Source organism: Blennius ocellaris (assembly GCF_963422515.1).
Source record: "Blennius ocellaris genome assembly, chromosome: 20".
In the NCBI taxonomy this organism is placed as follows: domain Eukaryota; kingdom Metazoa; phylum Chordata; class Actinopteri; order Blenniiformes; family Blenniidae; genus Blennius; species Blennius ocellaris.
The window spans coordinates 18,290,877-18,312,165 of NC_137669.1; the positions used below are offsets into that span (position 1 = coordinate 18,290,877).

Genomic DNA, 21,289 nt, shown 5'->3' on the forward strand with positions numbered 1-21,289 from the left:
GCCGGCACAGGTTTTCTCCCACAGTCCAAAATGCATGTGAAGTTATTCAGTGACCAAAAAAAAAAAAGCGTGTGTGTGACAATCTAATGCACTGGTGACTGTATGCCCATTGTCAGCTGGGATTGGCTCCAGTGCCCTGCCATGTCACTATTGTAATTTAAACTCTTGCATTAGTTAGGATTTATTTTGTGTGTAATTTTATACTTATCCAATGATTTGATTATTCGTGCGAGTCATATAAATAGATCAATGTCTCTGATCCGTCATATCAAACTAAATAAAGTTGAGTAATTTGTTCCACGAGCAGATGCACCGCACCATTAAAACCAAGTGATGCTTCAGGCCCAGGCCAGGGTCTGTGTTGGTGGAGGCCAAGTTAGAATCTGGAAGTGATCATGGTCAAGTAGTTTCTGGTTTGATTTTGTGTGCCGACGCTGGTTACAAAGAATCAATATCAAATCAAGGAGGGTTGAGTTTCCAGATAAGCGCTCCTCGCCACTCTGGCTATTCATCATAAGTCTGTAGAAACCTGATAGGTCAGAAGAAATTATATTCCAGCAGGAGTGGGGCCTCCTTATCTCTCCATAGCAGGGGAATAGGAGACATGCCGATCAATACCAGGCTGTTGTGTAGTACTTGCAATTATCAACAGCTGATTCTGTCCTCCCCCAGCTGCATCTTTTAATACCATATAATTACAAGTTTTGGGACAATGCCTGGTGAAAGGGGATTACAGCTTTGGTGAAGTATGCTTCATTCTTCTCTCAGCTTTGAAATGGCTACAGTTTGTGGAAGGGGAGGATCAAACAAAAGTACCAAGACAGATTTTATTACAGACATCGCAGCCCAGATATTCAGTTTCATTTTCTACATTTTATTTGTGTTTATTCGTTTAATGATAACACTGCTGGGTCTACCCTTCAATCTTAGAAGTCGGTGTCGCTGCAGCCACCAGAATCTATATAAAAGCTAAACAAATAAGGTCAAGCTATTTAGGTTTTTGTCTTTAAACTTCACTCAGTTGGGAAGATTCCTTCTCCAACATTGAGATATTTTTTTTCTTCTTCCCCCCCAGTCTATTATGGCGCCAAATTGTGGGAGGTCGTAACAAATGAAGCAAGAACACCTCCTGTGGTATCCTGGCAGTAGCCTATCGCAGCGGCTGAGGGGCATCTAATGATGGACCGGAGGCGGAGGCAGCAAGGAGAGAGCTTCTCAGCGCCGGTGCCTCTGACGAACCAGGGAGTCTCACTTCCGACAGCCACCACTTTCAGATCGGACCCACGCGCGACGTGAGCGACTTGGTTACGCGCAAAGTTCGACTTTTCGCACCTATTTATTCTGGTTTAAATTGACGCGTCGGGTCATTATCCCAGTTGTGAAGCTTTTTTTTTTTTTTTTAAGGGGGATCCTGTTGTTTTTTTTCCTCTTTTTTTCCCCAGTGGAGGTTTCTGGTCAGTGTTGCTGCTGCTGCTTTGAGCGTGTGCGTAAGATCGAGTCGGGACATCCAGCAGAAGAGTCCTTTTTTCCTCCCTCCCCACGCAGGCTCATTGAAGAGCTCAGAGAGGAAACAAGTGAGTCTGGCACCTGGACGGACTCCGAAGATGCTTCTTCAGACCTCAGAGTCACACACAAGGCTTCTCCAAAAACCCCACGACACGCGCACGGGAGTTCAGGTCGGACTAAACCATGTCGACGCCTCTCGGAATTGTGCGTAAAAGTGGCTGCGCACCGGACAGGAAGTGAACTGATTATTATTAAACGCTCTCCCTCATTTCCATATCTCTCTGCGAGTTGGATGGACCGCAGCCAATCACCCATCGAAGGGCAGCTCGAGTCGTAAAAGCATTATCCGTCCTCCATCATAATTACACTGACATGCGCAATCTGCAGGCGGGCATCGGCACCAACCTCCGAGCGCTTATTTCACAGACCCCGCTCCCTCTGGACGGTCCCAGTCGCCTCTCGTAGATGATCCGGCGGAAGGCAGCGGAGAGCGGCACAAACACACCGACATGTCCCGGCGCAAGCAATCCAAACCGCAGCACCTCGGGTCGGACGGAGAGGCGACGCGGAGCGGACTCCTCCGCGCGAATGGTACGTGTCCACTTTCACTGCCTCCATCAGCTGCAGGACGAGCGGATTGAAGAAGAACCAGAAGTCCTCCCAAGACTTTCGTGTGTGTGTGGTTCCAGCAAACAAGCTTTTTGACACGAAGCGCAAGACAAACTTTCTCAGTTTATTTTCACCTTTTCTCTCTTTTTTTGGCGACTCTTATTTATTTAATTGATTCATTTTCAGTTTTTAATGACTGTAATTAAAACTCGTTTAGCTTAAAATGTGTTCAACAAAGCCTAGATTAATGAAACTGAAATAAGTTAGGATGAAACACCTTTTAAAAATGTAAGTTTTACCGAGAGATCACAAACAGCGGCTGCGTAAAAGCGACAAACTTTTGTTTAGAATTACAAACTTATCAAATGCAAGGCAAACTTTGAACAACTGCACAATGCACAAAAATAGAGCAAATGATCTGAACACCCTCACAAATGCAGTTTGATTACTGTAATCTGAGTTTATGTTTTAATTCAATCTTTTATTTTCGCTCACGGACATTTTCTCTTTTAATGATAAACATTCACTTTATAAATTAGCAGCAATAATAACAAAATAATGTATCGAACTTTGTAATTGTTTTCATGATCTTAATGATATAAGTTTCGATTAAACCCCGCCACTGTATAGCAGTTAATATTTATGATTATCAGCAATTTTCATATTGTATGTAATTGGATTAAATCACATTCAGTGCGCATGCTATGATACCCCAGAAGCTTACATATTTTAATATTTAATTAGACAACGGTGTCCTGCTGCACCTGCAGGTCAGCCTGGGTGTTATTTGAACCTTTTAATCAAAACAAGATTTGAGCGTAAACTCATATGTGCAATCGTAAATTAACAATTAAATCTGCCAAATCTGATTTAAAATGTTAATTCCAAATTGAAAGGAAATCAAGTTTGGCCTTTAAATCGTTTTACATCCCACCAAGCTTTATTTGACACTGGATAACTATATATTAATTCGATTATTCTAATTTAATAAAACTCTTCATGATGTGTAATTAATGATACATTTCTCCATCCGTTATTTTTTTCTCTCCATCTTCTGAAGTAAAAGGCCTGCAAATTACCATCTCACGTTAACATATTTATTAAGATTTTGAGCAGTTGTCACCTCCTTTTTTTTTTGCCAGTAAAATGTGACTTTATCTTTTGTTGCTGTGGAGTGTGGAAGAGGCCCTCCTCACTCGGGCCCTCCCACAGCCCAGCAGCCATGCAGGGGGCTCAAACACTCTGAGATGGGCTTTGATTGAGCCTGCTGACTTAACCTTTGTCAGTCTCACCCTGCGAGGGGCAAGTGGTCCATGTCTGGATCATAATACAATTAGTACATCTGAACCGCTGACCTCCGAGGCTCAGAGGTCGCACAGAGAGGCAAAGAGGCGTTAATGCTGCTGAGAGTCTGTTTGCTTTTCTGCTGAAGCTTCGGGATTTTTTTTTCCCCCTCTCCCCTCATTGCGAAACCACACAAGAAACACACATAAATCTGTTTTCTGACCCCCAAACATTATGGATTGAGCAATGGTGACATTTTTAAATAAATTCCTATCAGTGGTATTACATTTGGAAATGTATCTAAAGATTTAAATCAAATCTGATCTTTGTTTTCACTGGAGGTAAACCTGACAAAGCGTGGATAAAATCCTCAACTATAACAGTGGAAGTGTTTTCACTCCTGTGTTTGCTGAATCGCCCTGGTGATCCTCGGACCACCCACCCTGTGGCTCAAAGAATGATTATTTACCTCAGACACGTCTGACTTTCGAATAGATTTTGCCACTTGACTCTGCGCACAGCAGTAGTTTTTGGGGCTAAAATAAGTTAAAATCGGATGTTAATCTCGGGCTGTTTTAAGCTACGTGTTGGTCACCTAACGTCCTCATTAATACAGACATTGTGTTGCTTGTTTGCAGGAGGATTTGTCAAGCGTGTTTGCGTAATTGTAAATGTATCAGCCGTTTCAGGTTCTCCTGAGCAGGAGCACACAGGGTCTGATTCTTGAAGGTGGTGATAATTAGAGTGTAAATAAAACACACACACACACACACACACACACACACACACACACACACACACACACACACACACACACACACACACACACTCAGGAATATATACACAAATAGAACGAGGGCGAGCACTTATGTGGCCACAAATGCACGTATTCATGTTGAATCTGCTACTTACACATGTAAGTGTGAATGGCTTTAAATCTGACAAATGTGCAGCACACGTATTGTGACTATGGTCAGACTAAATTGATAAATTATTTATTTTTTTCCTGCTCAGTCATTGCTACACCTCAGATTTTTTTCATGTTTTGTAGATTTTGTTATTTTTGAATGATTGTTTTTAAATCAATTCGAGGAAGGTTGGATGGATGTAGCAATAATTTACTGCTGGTTTCCCCCTGAAGTCTTTCCATCTGCTAAAACTGTCTGTTTCCTAATGGGGCAAAACCTGAACAGATGCAACAGTGAATATAAAGTGTGAAATATTTTCACATGTTGGCCACTGAAATGGGACTAAAGGAAAGTCAGAAGTGCGAGGTGGAAGAAAAAAGAAGTGTAGTTGGATTAAAATGTGCGAGGTGAGTGATATGTGGTGTTGTGTGTAGCAAGAACAAATGTTTGTAGTTCTTCTTGCCTTTCCAAGGCAGGAAATTCAGGCATGTCAATCTGTTTTAATTCATTTAATGTGCCACACTGTTGATAGAATATGTGAATATAATCGCTGTTTTTTAAAATTTCTTGTGATGCCCTTGTTTCTGATTAGTAAATCGCAGCTCTGGTGGTCTTTAAATAGTTAAAATTATAATGCAGTAAAAAAAAACTTAAATGCATACCAGGATTTTCAAGCAGTTTTCACTCCTTGGGTTGGATACGGGATGGAACAATTGCAAACTAAACAAAAATCCTACTTTGAGCTGTTGTTGGAAGATGGAAGCAAGGATAAAAATATACAGAAAATTAATACCTTTTATATACAATCACATTTGTTTGAAAGTGCAAAACTGAAAGAAGTCATAAGTTTTAAAACTATAACGTTTCAAATTAGATGCGTTTCTTACTGGATTTCCATCCAAAGCCTGCTGTCACATTCTGCTAATTGCTGACTGCTACTACCAACAATAACTTATGGTGTCGGTTATTAAAAGGAGCCCTGAATTAGAAAGCAAATTGATTTGCCTATATTGGCATGGAAGTTAAAAAATTATGGATGGCTTGTATGATAAAGTTTATTTCACATTCTCTGAGGACATATTTTAACCAATACGTGTGAAAACACCCATTTCATTTTTGGCACACACACACATTACATTATATGAACGCAGGGGAAAATCAATGTACTGTATGGGATTTCATTATTTGTCTGAATGCACAATTGAGAGGTCAGATAACTTCATTGAGCTGTATTGATTTTTAGAGACAGATTAACATCTGAAATTCGCGGTGTGAGTTTGAAACCTTTGTCGACACTTAAACGTTTTTTGTTTTGTTTTTCTAAATGAGACCCATTGCATTCAAACTGATGAAGAATGAACTAAGCTTTATGAGCAATGCACATACAATGTTCATAATAATTATTAATGTGAAATGAAACTATTAAAAAGCTTTAAATGTTCCCTTTTGTAGCTGGAAAAAAGGATATATTTAAACTCTGCATGGCTCATGGTCTGTGTTGCATTACTAAACTATAATTCTTATGTGCTTTGGATGATTCCCAGAATATGTAACCGTACTCTTGAATATCTTGTGGATTACAAAGTTCAGTGAGTGTGAATAATGCTTATCAACACAGAATGAGTTCAGAAACAGACTCTCTGCTGTGTGTGTGTGTGTGTAAGAGGAAATGTGTCCCTCTGGTGAAAGTTCAGGACAATAAATGAGCGGTTTTACAGTCTTTCTTTTTTTTCTTTTTTTTCTCAGATGCTGTGGAGGACATGGAGAGAGAGGACGCCAGCGGAGGCTGCCACAGCAGCGAGGACATGCACATCTGTGACAAATGCTGTGCTCAGTTTTTCTCTTGGACCGAACTGAGTGAGCATCTTAAAGTGTGCACTGAGGATCCCCTGGTGCTGATAGTGAAGGACAGCGAGGGGACGCCTGCTCCTGAGGACTCCCCCGCCGGGCCCTCTCCGGTTCCCAGCGTCGCGTCCAGCGACTCATCCGCGGCCGAGTCCACAGACGCTGGCTTTGAGCTGGGAGAGACGCTGGTGAACGACGACGACAGTTTGGATAACTTGGAGGAAGGGAGGGAGCGGGATGACACCATGGAGCTCGAGCACTGCCCGCGGGACACGGGATACACCGTCACCTCCAGCCCTCCGCCTCCAGAGTTGGCCGAGTCCACTTCTCCGCAGATGTCGGCAGCTGGCATCTACAGCATGCCGAGCACAAACGTGACACTGGAGATTCTTCACAGCACCAGGGTGGCCGTCGCCCAGTTCTCCCAGGGGATCAACGGCAGTGGCCCGGGAGGGAAGGTGGCTTCGGCAGCCATCCCGGTGATCCTGGAGCACCTGCTCGCTCTGCAGCAACAACAGGTCCACCAGCTGCAGCTTATCGAGCAGATCTGCAGCCAGGTCGCCGTCATGAACAGGCAACCAACACAAGCAGCATTAAACCCAATCTCCAGGTCCCTGCCTCTGGCGCCACACCCTTTCCCCTCTCAAGGCATCATCCCTCCTCCCATCCTGCCGCTGTCGGGAACGATGCCTTCAACCATAAACGGACAGGCTGCCGTTTCTTTGTCTTCTGTGCTTGAAAAGTCACAAAGTCTCCCCTCGCAAACTATATGCGGACAGTCCACGTTCAGAGACCACCGAGACGCTACATGTACCTCAGCCTCCTCGGAAAATTCAACCCCAACTCTCTCCAGCTGCAGCAGCAGCAGCAGCATCTCCACTCTGTTGCCTCCGTACACCGGCCAACACACCAGCAGCGCTCAGACGCTGAGCTCCTCCAGCTCCCTCTCCCTGGCCCAGAGCAGCCTCCTCGGCTCATCCTCCAGTCTGCCGTTTCTACCTCAGAGCCCCCCCAGCAGTGTCATTTTCCCCAATCCCTTGGCCAGCATTGCTGCCACAGCGAATGCACTTGACCCTCTTGCGGCCTTGATGAAGCACAGGAAAGGGAAACTGCCCAACGTGTCCTTGTTCGAAGCAAAGCCCAGCCCAGAGGAGCCCTTCTTCAAGCATAAATGCAGGTTCTGTGCCAAAGTGTTTGGCAGCGACAGCGCTCTGCAGATCCACCTGCGCTCCCATACAGGAGAGCGGCCCTTCAAATGCAACATCTGCGGCAACCGCTTTTCCACAAAGGGGAACTTAAAGGTGCACTTTCAGAGGCATAAAGAAAAGTATCCTCATGTTCAGATGAACCCCTTCCCTGTGCCAGAATATCTAGACAATGTGCCAACAAGTTCTGGGATTCCCTATGGGATGTCTATCCCTCCAGAAAAACCCGTCTCCTCATGGCTGGATAGCAAGCCTGTTGTAGCAACTCTGCCAGCCACTATGGGTCTTCCGCTGTCCTCCACCATTACCAGTATCGGAGGCTCAAATGACCCTGTAAGTGTAACACCATCTGTTAAATCTCCCTATCAGCCAGCTCCTGGTGAATGTGTATCTTTGTCACCTAACCACAGAGGCAGTGAGGCTCATTTCTCTCCTGTTTCAGAGTCTCCACAGTCTAACCGTGAGACAGAAGCCTCCAATATACTGAAAAAAGAGGGGATTCACCGGCCCCAAAGCTGCACCCTGAGACAGAAAGCCAACAACCCTACTGAGGCACCCGGCACCACCATCCTATCTGTGACCACCACTCCTGAACCCATCACCTCAACTTCACCTCTCTCCAACTCTCCTCCCCTCCCATTAAACTTGGAGGAAACTAAATTCCCATCAGGTAGCCTCCTGGATTCTATGCAAACGTCTGAGACCTCAAAGCTTCAGCAGCTGGTGGAGAATATTGACAAAAAGATCACTGACCCCAACCAGTGTGTCCTCTGTCACCGAGTCCTCAGTTGTCAGAGCGCGCTGAAGATGCACTACCGCATCCACACAGGCGAGAGGCCCTTTAAATGCAAAGTGTGCGGTAGGGCGTTCACCACCAAAGGGAACCTGAAGACTCACATCGGCGTCCACAGAGAGAATCCTCCGGTTCAGGTGCAACACTCGTGCCCCATCTGCCAGAAGAAGTTCACCAACGCTGTTGTTCTGCAGCAGCACATCCGCATGCACATGGTCGGGCAGATTTCAGACTCGCCCCTGATGGACGTGCTGCATGAGGTGGACGGCGATATGTCCATCCACGAGAACTTTGACAGTCTCAGCAGCAACGACAATGATGACATTTCAATGGAGGAGGACAATGACGACGAGGACGACGATGTAGAAAACGTGCTGGATAAATCCATCCGCTCTGACTGTAACTCGCCCACTCAACCCTTCCCTGTTCTTTCAAGTATAGCAGCTCTGGAGAACCAAATGAAGATGATTGACTGCACTGTAAACCTAAACCACATGTTTGGTGTAAAACCTCTAACAAATGGTTTTAAAGATGACAGCCAGCTAAATATTGAAGGAGCTTTATCGGAGAGGAGGGCGGAGAACGGCAGTGAAAACAGTCCACGTGTGTCCGAATCCTCACGCTCACCTGGCGTGTCGGCGTCTCCCTTTCAAAGCAGCTCCGACGGCATGACGATCAAATCACCGGCAGTGGACAACAGCAGGCCGAAGTCCCAGGAGCCTTTGGCAGCTTCGGTAAAGAGAGAGCAATCTGAGTCTCCGGAGTCTCCGACCTCCGCATCAGCAGCTGCCCAGGAGCTGAGAGGAGCACCGCCCGGCAAACTATCTGTGAAAGAGGAGGCTCCTTACACGATGTCATTCCAGCTGAGCAGAGACAGAGGTAACGCTGGAATATCAAGGGTGCATCTAGAAAAAATCCTACGTTTGGTGTTGGTAACTTAACGCGTCTATTGCTGTTCCACTTGCAGGTCAAAGCCTAATCACCAGCTCGTCAGCCGGTGTGATAAAAGCGGAGATGAATGGTCACGGTCACTCAAACAGTCTGATGGACGGCCAGCAACCTCCGTTCAGCTTGCACGTCGCTCCTGGGTATCCGGCGGTCGGCAGCCCGGGCGTGACCTCGCTGCTCGGCCCGGCGCCTCCGCGCCGAACACCGAAGCAGCACAACTGCAACGTCTGCGCCAAGAACTTCTCGTCGGCGAGCGCCCTTCAGATCCACGAGCGAACGCACACCGGGGAGAAACCGTTTGTCTGCTCCATCTGCGGCCGAGCTTTCACCACGAAAGGAAATCTGAAAGTAGGTGGACGATGCCGACAGACCTCCTTCTCCAATTATATAGAGATACAGAGAAACGAAGCTTTGACAGATTGTCAGAAGATCATATGACAAAACTGTTGTGAAACCTTTCTTTGACTCAGAATAGTTCCCACTCGACCAGTACTTGTGCAAGTTGTGCCCCACAATGTAGTTTTGCTTTCATTATTACATTAACACTAAAGGGAACTGAAAGTATCAGCTTGCACCTTTCAAAATCAAAACTCTGCCAAATGCACATAAAATTCCATGGGATGAAAGCCTTATGCATAATTTAGTGCAGTGACATATTGACTGCTCCACAAGCATATTTGGAGAGTGGATGAATTGGCAAAATGTCTGAGTCTTTAAAAAAAGAAAAGAAAAAAAAGAAGTGCAGACCTGCAATTAATGGTTGTTTTTTTGTCTTCGAGAATGTTGCAATCAGTCTTGTTCATAAAATGTCACTGGATATTAAAAGGTGCGTCGATTGCAAACGGCTATAAGGGGACACATCTAAACAGCCTGTTTTGTTGATTATAAGGGGGGAAAAAGAATAAGTTTTGAGTTTGTGGTCATGAAAAGCCAACAAAACACAAGGTTTTCTTCATTTTGTTCCAAGAATGATACATTTATGATGCCTTTTCTCAAAAAATGACTTGAGTAATCAAAATGTTGATGGGCAAAGATTTATTTATTTATTTTTAACAACTATAGTGATTGAATTATGTTTTGGGAGAGTCTGTCCAAAGTTTCCCCATAAATTGATAATTAATGGTGCTTCAGGGGGGGAAAAAAAGTTCCATCAGCACACCAGTTAATGCCAACACAAGTCCATTGACAATTTACTCCAAGGATTGTTTAACTATGCTGATCTTTTGAAATTACAAAAAAAAAAAAAAATCCACAACATCAAATCTCTTAAAATGTCCTCTTCAGGTTCATATGGGAACTCACATGTGGAACAACGCACCGGCCAGGCGCGGCAGGCGACTCTCTGTGGAGAACCCTATGGCCCTGCTGGGCGGAGAGGCCATGAAGTTCGGGGAGATGTTTCAGAAGGACCTGGCTGCTCGGGCGATGAACGTCGACCCCGGATTTTGGAACCGCTACGCCACGGCTATCACCAACAGCCTGGTCATGAAGAACAACGAGATCTCGGTGATTCAGAACAGGGGCATCGCTCAGCTTCACCCTCTGAGTGCAGGCATGGACAGGGTGAACACCGCAGGAAGCCCGATGACCGGCCTGACCAAGACTGGCATGGACCTGGGAAATAACAGACACTTTTCTATGCTGATCGACGACAGCAAAGAAATTGGAATCAATTGAAATAAGCTGAATGTTGATTAAATTCTTATGCAAATTGTTATGGACATTAAAGTATTTGTAAAACATCTTGTTTCTTTATGTATTATATATAGGCTTCAAAATGAACTTTTTATCAATTGACAGACAACAGTAGGATATCCACATTTTGCTATTTTACTTTGCAGTCATTTGTGAATTTATTTTTTCCGATACATTGTTCAACCTGTACCTGAGGACGTGGTACGTAGAAGTACAGTTGCTCTGAAGAAAGAAACATTTGTTCAGATCAATAATGCAAAGAGTCTGCTCTCTCCTCCGGACAGCTGCCCACTTGCTGCTAGCTGGTGCAAAGCACAAAACATGCTCGTAAATACCAATGTTTTTCAACTGCAAAGATCTGCTGTCAATGTTATGGTGAGAAAAGCTGTCGTGAAATAACAGTTTTGAGTCGAATAAAAATCAGAACACACCATGTATGTTCACCTCAATACCTCACTCTGTCTAACATGTCTTATTTCAGATTATTAAAAAAAAAAAATGTTGATTATTAAAATTATTTGTCATGATGGGAAACTCGCAGATCAGAAGGTGAGTTGTACACTTGTTTTTAAAACAATTGGTGTGCCCAATAACTGATTTGCATGTCCTCTTATAGATCTATAGTATTTTTGTTGCTGTATCAAATAAGAACTGTAATGCAGGAACACATTACACGACGGACAAAAGTAATAGAAAACAAAGGTCTGGTTTTTTGGAACACACTGAGCCACATGGCTGCACAGCACATGGCTGCACAGCAATGATGTGGCTCACAGTGAAAATATTCCCTGTTCGAGTCAGGTTGGAAATCCCTGAGTTTGCCTGTTCTCCATGTGTTTGGGACAAACCCCCCCCCCCCACAATGTTTTCCTTCCTCCTCTCTGCCTTTTTGGACTATTTTGGTTTAAAAATGTGTGTTGGTGTGAATGTGTGTGCCTCTCTGCCTCTCCTAGTGAAGACCTGGAGACCTGTTAAAGGTGTAATCTACATTCACCCACTGTCAACTTGGATCAGCTCCAACCCTCCAAATATTGAATTATACAAAGCATTATAGAGGATGGACAGATTGATTATTCCATGTAAAGAACTGGAATATAATCAGTCTATTGAAATGCTTAAACAACCATCATTGCTTCTTTCAGGCTTCTTATAAGGCAATGACCTGTTTGTCAAAAGCTGAAAGTGACACGGGTCAAAGGTGCTTGTAGATATTATTTAAATAATTGGATAATTAGATCAATTTACACTTTCAGTCAATAGTTCCAGTTGATGCTCTCAGATTTATAGATCGTATCTCATTTTATGACAGCGTGATATGCAATCCCCAATTTTCAAATCTTATTCCCTTGGATTATTTAATCCTGAAAAGCCACTTCAAAACAGCGAAATCCAAGAAATTCATGCGCCTTCATGAAATATGGGAATTTCCATATTTGTTACGAGTTTTGAATCAAGATTGGTCAAAGTCTCAGTTTTTGTCCTTGGTTGTATTTTTTTTAAATACAAAATTTTCAAATACTCTAAAAAAACCCGTCTTTCTTTCAACCCGTGCCCCATACCTTTGAATTACCCATGTTGACAAATCCTTTCTCTGGAGTAAAGCCAATAGTTACGACGTATTTGCAAAGTACATGAATGCAACACAAATCCTCGACGCTTAGTGTGACGTCATGTACGTAATGCCCAGCCAAGATGGCTGACAGCATCCCGTTAAATCCGGTGCGGAAGAACTCGAAGAGAATCCCGTATTACCACTCCGCCAGACTTTCCAGGTATGGACGGGGCTCAAGGGGCCGTTTTTGGGGTCGGGTACTGAACGCGGAGCTGTTCGAGTGATTTGGTGTGACCCGGCCGGGTCGGGGTTGTCCCCCCCGGGGTCTGGGTTTGTGTGCGGGGTCGTGATCGTTAGCTTGTGTTGCTAACGTGACAGCTCCCCCGGATTCTCTGTTCTGACAGCTAATGTGCTTAAACCATCACTGACACAGCTAAAAAAAAATTAAAAATACCTTAAACACCCACCCTGTCTCCACAAAAAAACACACCGACATCCTGTTACTGGGCGTTAGTGGTTTCCAGTGTCAGATATTATTGTCGAGTCCACGCTGGCGTTTAATTTGGTACACATGATGTTTGTGTTGATTAAGTTGCTCCTTGTTAGCCGACAACAGTCATGATTCACCGGGAGGTTCATGTTTTGAACCGGATTAAGATTGGCAAGATTTTAAAAAAAAAGTTTCAAGGTGTTTTGTAGTTTGTTTACAGTCATCTCACTCTCATATTTGGTGCGTTTGTGGCTTTGGGGATACAGAAGGCTAATGTTGAACAGGTTAGGAAATTAGTATCCGTGTTTACAATGTTGAGCGTCTGGGATTAGTTCGTGGCGTTAAATAAAGAGAACTGGTTCAGTGTTTCACGTATAAATTGCTGCTGATCACGTCGTAGAGATGCTGAGCCAGTGTATTAACATTAATTGTGGTGCGTTTAAGCCTTGACTCCACATAAAGTAGCGGAGCTGGTTCAAAGTTGTGTTTGTATTGTGGGTATAAACTTGTGGCTTTGAGCAGAGGTTACAATGTGTTTTAGGCACATTTCATTTCTCTAGAAGCTCACCTAAAAAATATTTACATAAGCTGGTAAAATGAAGGAAAATATAGCAAAGCCACTTCAAAAATGTGAATATGGGAGCTACTCTTCCTACATTGTATGTGGTGAGAATTAGAAATTAGAAAGTGTGTTCCACAATTGCGATGGATATTAAAAAAAAAAAAAAAGCATTTTGAATAATGGGGAAGTTGTAAACAGACATTTGCTCTGAACCTCCATTTGACAAATATGAACTTGTGACTTTAATTAAAAGATAATGCTGCTAAAGTGTTTGAGGTAGAAGTAGTCATCATAGATTTATAGGTTTATTTGAGTATATGTAACTAGATTACAACAGCACAGTTACGTCATGTTCGCACGTCATAAAGATGAGGCCGGGTCAGGACGGAGGGAACTTTGTGTTTCACGTCCTTTGGAAAAACAAGTTCCTTGAAGAGAAAAGTTGAAATGTACAATAATGCAGCTGTCAGCATTGAACGATTCCTGGAGCAATTCTTGATAACCTCAAGCTGAGGAGGAAGTTAAAAGTTGCAGGGTCATTGTTAATAGTTGCTATGAAATTGTGGCTATTTAGACAAACATATTTGTCATTTTTTTAGGCATCAACCACATTTCTTCACTTGCAAGATAAAATACTGGAGCAAAATCAAAGCTTTTTAACAATTACCACTGAGAGCTCGATGTACAGTATTATTGAGTATTTGGATGACGGTGATGACGGTGTGCTTTCTCTTGCCCAGAATTTACACTTGCTGTTTTTTTTTCTTTTCTTGTTAGTTCTATCACACCAGCATCTCGTGTGAAATAAATAAGGATGTCACTTGTTTAGGGTGTAACTGCAATTAATCACACTTCTCTTGATTTTTTTAATATTCTATCCTTTTAAATTTATGAATGCGCAGTGGATGTAAAGATGATTTACGGTCCCTGTGCAGGTCAGTCAGTCTTTCTCCATATGTATATTGTGCACATTGATTCGCCCTACTATAAAGCTTGGTTGGGGAAAAAAACCCCTGAAATATCTCAGTTACACTGAATTCCTTCCTTATCTTGTTCATAATGGAAACAATTTAGTCTTTTGAATTGAGGTTGCATCATGAAATAAAGACATAATGTAGGTCAGATTGCTCCTCGGCACTGATCCTGAAGCTTTTTTCACCGATCCAAAGTGTTAACAGCTCTGTCAGTGATGCCAGTAAACATTTTTACGCATCGGCCCACGCTCCTGCAGGATTGAGAGTCCAGTCGTTATATAAAAACATGTGGGAGTTCTGTAGCAAGAAAGAAACACTGCAGCTAATATTGCACTTTGTGGGCAAATGTCAACCGTGTGTAAACAAAACGGCAACGTCTCTTCATCGTCTTGTCCTTCATCTTTGTAGTTAATGAACTGCAACAATTCACATTCCGAGTTTTTAGTTTAGCAAAGGGACCCGAGTTTCTATCTGATTTGTCTGAAGAAGGGCTTTTCGTGTAAAAACGAGCCAAGTTTACGTGCAAGTTAAAAGACGTTGTTGCGGTAAAAGAGAGCCACTGAACAGACTAATCAAAATGCTGTCAATTTTGTTTCTATCTTAATTTCACTGTGGTTTTGTTTGTTGCAAGTTGGCTTCAGTGCAAGTCTCTTTTGATTGTTTACATGTTTATTTAATGTACGTCTGTACGTGCTTCATTTGAAATCTGAGTCTTTGTTCTGCATGTCGCCTGGTTTCATTGTGACTCATCCAGTCTCTGAAGGCTTCTCAGAAGTGTTTATTACATTATGTGAGTGATGTGACATTGACATGTTTGGGGATGGAGGAACTGAAAAGCTCTAATTTTGCCTCTTTTCTTTCATTAAATGTGCCACATCTGATGTTACAAAACATGTTTGAATGCCCGTTGCAATTAAGGATGCAAACGTTTGTCTGGTGCACCTAATAAAATGACTTATTTTATAAGTGCATCTTTAGTCTGGTGAAGCTGTCTCGAATATTTAAAACTAATATACTTTGGGTCTCGTCACTTTTTGGCTCCAAAAAGAAAATGTCGCAGCATTATGTTTCACTGATCCTCCAGGTATTCTTCAGAAGATGAGCCCTCCAACTTGGATGAAATGCCTCTGATGATGTCGGAGGAAGCCTTTGAGAATGACGAGAGCGACTACCAGACTCTGCCCCGAGCCCGGGTCAACCAGAGACAGCGAGGCCTCGGCTGGTTCCTCCTGGGAGGCTGGAAAGTCCTGTGTGGCAGGTGATTCTGCTATTACAACAGTGATGTTGAGCTTTTATTTAAAGGCGTAGGGAACTTTGACGTCTACGTGGTGGTGTGTTCAGCTCATTGTTCACTGGTTCCTTTCATTCAGTTGATTCCACAAATTTCATTTGCAACTTTCTTTGAATGGTCTCAATAAGAACTCGGCTGATATGTTTCACTCCACTGCTCAGCCCACAGATGTTTGTAACTTACGTCAGATTTAAAGCTACAGCTACAGAATTTCTAACACCATATGGTTTATTGCTAACTGACATTCTTACAGCAGAAATAACCTCTTTGTTATTACACTTTTGTAATATTTGTACATTGGGAACTATTGAGATGCAATGGAAATGCAATATGTGTGATGCAAAAGCATCAACATGATGTAAAAAACTGCACCACAAATGACGTTTTGGCACCCTGGTCCCATTAAATACTATGTTGGGGCTTTTTCATTACTGATCTATGCCTTTGTGCATTGTGGTGAGCTTTCTAATATCAAAATATAAAGAGGTAAAAAAAAAGTTTTGTCTTGTAAAGTTTAATCATGAATGTCATATTACTCAAATCCAAGGATGTTTATACTTGTTATGCAGTAAAAAGTTGTTCCTTTATTTGTTGCATTCTTAAGCGTAACCAGTGTGTGGGTGGTTTGTCATTCTGTACCTGCACGTGTAGTGTATAATGTCAGTAAGTATGCATATGATGATCAGTTTGGATTTCCAACGCACCAGCGGCTGTGCATGAAGTGCAAAGAGAGGATAAGGGCATGTTTTTTGGTCGGCTTCCTCGATGCGCACCATCAGTCCAAAAAGATTTTCAGGTCAAACAGAACGTGGCGGTTTATCCCGCTAATGATTAATTTGACAGGTTTTGCCCTCTAAAGATGCTCCTTTCTGGCGAAGAGCGGCTGCTTTTGTTCGCGCCAGGACAAACCGACGTATAAACAAATGTTTGCGCAGGACATCACTGCCCAGAATGTCGCATTTACCCGCGTAGGAATTTCACCGAACGGCCTGTTTTCAGGCTGGTTTTATTGTCAGCAGTGCATCTCCAATTGAAGCCCCCGTATTGATCCCCCCCCCCCCCCCCCCCTCCCCATCCCCCCCCCGCTAATGAACAAATCGGATTTTTCACAGCTGACCAGTTTGATGCTTTCCAGTAATTTTATGTGTGCATAGTGTGGGATTATAAAACACAAATAATTCACGCTGAATAAGCCCCGACTGTTCAAATGCCATATTATTTGAATAGCATTCATTTGCTCAAATAATCGCTCTTATGAATCTGGACCGGGAGTGCACAGAGAGAGAGCGCGCGGAGGCCAATACAAACAAGACTTTTTACCAAAGTTGGTTTGTTTAGTTTCATGTTTTGCCAACTTGCTTAAAAAGTGGAAAGGCCAAGTCGTTCAGCATGACGGTATACACTGCCGCTCTCCCCTGTGTCCCCTCAGGTGCCAGTTTAGGTCACGCTCGCATCGAGCCGCTCTCATGGAAATTTACCCCCGCGCTATGCTCCTGTTTGCATTTGATATCAGATATGGGAGATAAGCCTGCCCCCTCCCACCACCGCCATTGTAGTCATTATCAGGTTGATGGAAAGTCACATACTTTTTCAAAAGTGAATGTCAAATCGGGAGTCCATCTCATCTCCGTTCTTCCAGTTTTGATAAAATCTCCGATGCATCAGAAAGAATCCATTAATCTTCGACAGCACTTTATCTAACTGAGGGTGCTGGAGCCTGTCCATCACGAGGCAAAACGGGGAGAAAGAAAGTCACTCGCGTTAATACCTGCGGGCTTTTTGTCGTCGACAATTACCCACAGAGAACATGCAAACTTCACGCAGGCAGACTCGAACCAGGGACCGTCTCACTCTCTTGGAGTACTAACCACCACATCGGTGTGCGTTCCCATTAAAAGCAACGGCGTTATAATGGGAAAAAAGACTAATATTTATCATTGGTCTAACAGTAGTTTGACGTATAAGGACGACTGGCTTATCGAGCTGTCGAATGGTCACACGTTCTCGGAATGAGCAAGAGGCGCCCCTCCCGGAGAGATGCTGACCTTTTTATTATCCGGAGTGCTCAAAGCAAAGACTTCTTTATCACACTGTGTCAACAGGAAGCCTTGGGGGTCAAATTAATGTTTCCACACCAAGAATATAAATAACAGCATTGTGTTGGGAAATAATCCAGACTACATTGACAGAGATGGGATTTCAGACTGAACCTAGTTCTCTTTAGACATTCCAATTCTTCAAATTAGGATTTGAATGAACAATTTCCTTTTTGTAAACATGCAACAGAATCTAAAGCGAATGAAAATTAAAGTCTTAGTTTGGAATAAACAGACTTCTTATCAACATTGTTAATTCTATTTAATCCTCCATACTACAGACTTTTTTTTTTAAAGTTGTCAACACACGAAATATATTTATTTTATCAATACAATTCAGCCCACGTAGGATTGCAGCATGCTCCTCACGTGTCAGTGAATGATTTACTTTAATTGGTGCTTGATAGTTTTGTTCTGGTTTCCATCTTGCTATACCTCATCTGGCCTCTTAAATGAACCTTGTGTTGTTTTCTAACCTTGATGCATATTTTTAAAGCGGTTTAACCCGTAGTATATTTATTTTTTTGTAGGTGTGGCGTTAATTACACCACTGTTAGTCAAATGTGCACGCAACCACTGGCACACCCGTACAGAGAATACAACGCAGCAATGATTGTTCACACGAAAATAATTGCGATGTTTTCATTGCTCAGCTGCTGTGACTGTCTGGCCCGCATCTGTCGGAGGAAGAAGGAGCTGAAGGCCCGGACGGTCTGGCTCGGCTGTCCAGAAAAATGCGAAGAGAAGTACCCCAAAAACTCCATCAAAAACCAGAAGTACAACATCTTCACCTTTGTGCCTGGGGTGAGTTACTGCAGCTCCCCGCACACAGCCTGAAGGATTTTATTTTATTTATTTATTTTTGAGTTGCGTAACAGAAGTTTATGGTTCCATCTTTGCTGCAAATGCAGCAGTTATTGCATCCACGGAGTCTCTGCTCCCACTCGTTCACAGCCCCCACGGGGTCAGTCCATCCTTTTAACTGAAGCGCCTTGTTGTTTTCTTCCACAAATTAACAGTAGGCGAAGCGCAGAGGCACTCGCTGGATGTAATTGTTAACTATTCTGTCATTAAGACGAGGGTTTACACTGCAGGGGACATTAGAGATCCATCAGAGTTACTTATTAAAAAGCAAATGGTTCCATGATTAAAAGGCCCGTCTTTGGCCCGGCCCATAAAATGTCAACTGTCTATTAGAGACGTAGATATTCTCATCGATGGTGAGCAAAAACGGCTGTTTTTCTCGCCCCACTTTGAATTATTAAATACACACAAATTGAGTTTAGCAGTGTGCGTTTTTCCCTAAAGGTCAGCGGGTTCATTAACTGCAGAGCATCGTCCATTGATCCCATTGTCTCTGATAATCTGTGACTAGACACTAGACCCTCATTATTGCAAACATTATTCAAAATTTGACCTTAGATGAATGGAATACTAAGGACCCCTGTTGATGGATCGCCCATTACCGCTCCAGAGCCTGAGTCAGTCACAGGCGCTGCTTTGGTTTGTGTAATGTAAGAAGTCCTCTGGCGAAGCCCACTGAAACTAAATCTGACGGCGTCAAACCTGTGTGGGTTTTTATCAGCAGAAATGGCCTGTTTTCCTTTTGTTCCTCACACACGTACTGTAGTAACACTCCGCGAAGCCCCGGCACTGACGCAGTGTACCAAGTTACCTTTCCACGTGAAATCCCAACCCCAGATGCCATTTGAAACAGACAAAAGTTGTCAGAGTTTCCATTAGGTTAATGTAAAGTTAACGGCATTAACACGTATCGGGTTTCCTCTCGGACCGAGCGCAGTAACCCATCCCGCCTGATTTGTATGTTGCCGCCGCATCTCCTTTTGTCTCGTCTGCGGGCCGTCATCGTCTGTGCTGACATGTTCGCTCACTGAATCGTTGTCTCCTTTCGCCTCTCAGGTTCTCTATCAGCAGTTCAAGTTCTTCCTCAACCTCTATTTTCTCGTGGTGGCCTGTTCCCAGTTTGTGCCGTCGCTGAAAATCGGGTACCTGTACACGTACTGGGCGCCTCTGGTAAATGCACCTCAGATTTTAGTGTCAAACACTGTTTTGTTTCTTTCTTTATCTTTAGTTCACTTTGCTTAAGTTAGTTATTTCCACAATGGTAATATATAAAGTAAGCTATTTTTTATTGTGACACTTATAGACTGAAAACATATAAAATATTAAAATCTTCTAATGTGAGATGATGTATTTCAGATTTTTGTATCTTATGACGTAAAATTATGAAGAGTAAAACAAAAAAAAGGCTGGAAATATTTCACTTTATACTTATGGGAGTTTCACGGTTGGAAATTGAACGTTTTCACTGTATTTCAAGTTATTGAAATGCTCAGTCCTCAATAGTCTTTCAATTACTTAATGCAGCCTCTTCGAAATCCTTACTATAGTTCTAATTTTTGCACGTTATTTTCACTTTCACTCAAGCGTGCGCGCTCTTACCACCTGTGGTGACGGTCGGTTTCAGAGACATCCTGCTCTGTTTGTCAGCGGCTCTGGCATTAACGGCGCTGTCTTTTGGCACTCAGGCCTTCGTGTTGGCTGTGACGATGGTGCGGGAGGCCGTGGACGAAGTGCGACGATGCCAACGGGACAAAGAGATGAACTCTCAGCTCTACAGCAAGCTCACAGTGAGAGGTGAAGGAGCCCCCCCCCCCCCCGTCCCTCAAACTCTTTCTTAATAACCGCGGGAGTCGTTCCTCTCACTGTAATTGCATTGATTATGTTCTCAAGATTTCTCTGGACTGTGTGATCTAAGATCCGTGTTGGATGTGCGGTGGAACCCCCCCGAGTGATATCGATGACCGCGGCCAAGGTTGTAGCTTTTCACACCCACTGTGTGGTTGCACGTGTGCAGACGGTGTCGCGCACTCACGAGCACGGTGAAAGAAGAAGAAGGGTCGTAGCGGATATTGGGGGGACGGTATAATTGAGAGTGACCCTTTAGTGCCATTGTTTCTGTCCCAGCCTCAGAGCAGAGATGGAAACAGAAGGGTATTACATTATGGTGCTAGAGGTAATCCATCTGTCAGAAGGTGAAAGAGAAAGAGAAGAACAGTAGCGAAATGTGGCCTGTGGTTTTAGGAGTCGGCGTCACTTTCAAGTGCCAGAAATCAATATTTGCATATCATTTCATAGCACATCAAGAGTCTCATTTTAATGTGAGGTTATTTTGAGAGTACTTTCTCTTGTTTTGTCTCATTTTCCCCCCGTTTTTGTCTTTCAGGTAAAATCCAAGTGAAAAGTTCAGACATACAAGTTGGAGACCTGATCATTGTCGAGAAGGTAAAACTTTGACATTTGAATCAACAAATCTTCTTTTTTGGATTTTCTAAGAGATCTGACTTTAAAAGGTCTACTGTATTTTATTATCACTGATAAATCACTACTGTGTTAATTCAGTCGCTTCTCAGATTTCATTCAAATTTACACGTGGGAGCATTTGAATATGTTGACCTGTTTCCTTAAAATATAAACGCCTGACTGGATCTGCACTGTGGATTTGAACAG

The 21,289-nt window shown here is 43.2% G+C and overlaps 2 protein-coding genes across 2 annotated transcripts in view; both read left to right on the forward strand.

Annotated features, from left to right (window-relative positions):
• The first annotated feature begins 1,792 nt into the window (after positions 1-1,792).
• Positions 1,793-11,231, forward strand: sall3b (spalt-like transcription factor 3b). Its single transcript, XM_080516540.1, has 4 exons — positions 1,793-2,097; positions 6,054-9,029; positions 9,118-9,446; positions 10,383-11,231. The coding sequence occupies exons 1-4, from the start codon at positions 2,016-2,018 to the stop codon at positions 10,773-10,775; spliced, it is 3,780 nt and encodes a 1,259-aa protein (XP_080372666.1). The 5' UTR covers positions 1,793-2,015; the 3' UTR covers positions 10,776-11,231.
• A 1,254-nt stretch (positions 11,232-12,485) lies between these two features.
• The window catches only part of atp9b (ATPase phospholipid transporting 9B), a gene marked incomplete at its 5' end in the record, with an annotated part of 39,235 nt that continues 30,431 nt past the window's right edge, over positions 12,486-21,289 (forward strand). Inside the window, 6 exons of the mRNA XM_080516002.1 lie at positions 12,486-12,565; positions 15,456-15,629; positions 18,412-18,562; positions 19,679-19,792; positions 20,308-20,416; positions 21,006-21,064. Of these exons, the coding sequence (XP_080372128.1) occupies positions 12,486-12,565; positions 15,456-15,629; positions 18,412-18,562; positions 19,679-19,792; positions 20,308-20,416; positions 21,006-21,064 (687 nt within the window). The remainder of the gene's footprint in view (positions 12,566-15,455; positions 15,630-18,411; positions 18,563-19,678; positions 19,793-20,307; positions 20,417-21,005; positions 21,065-21,289) is intronic.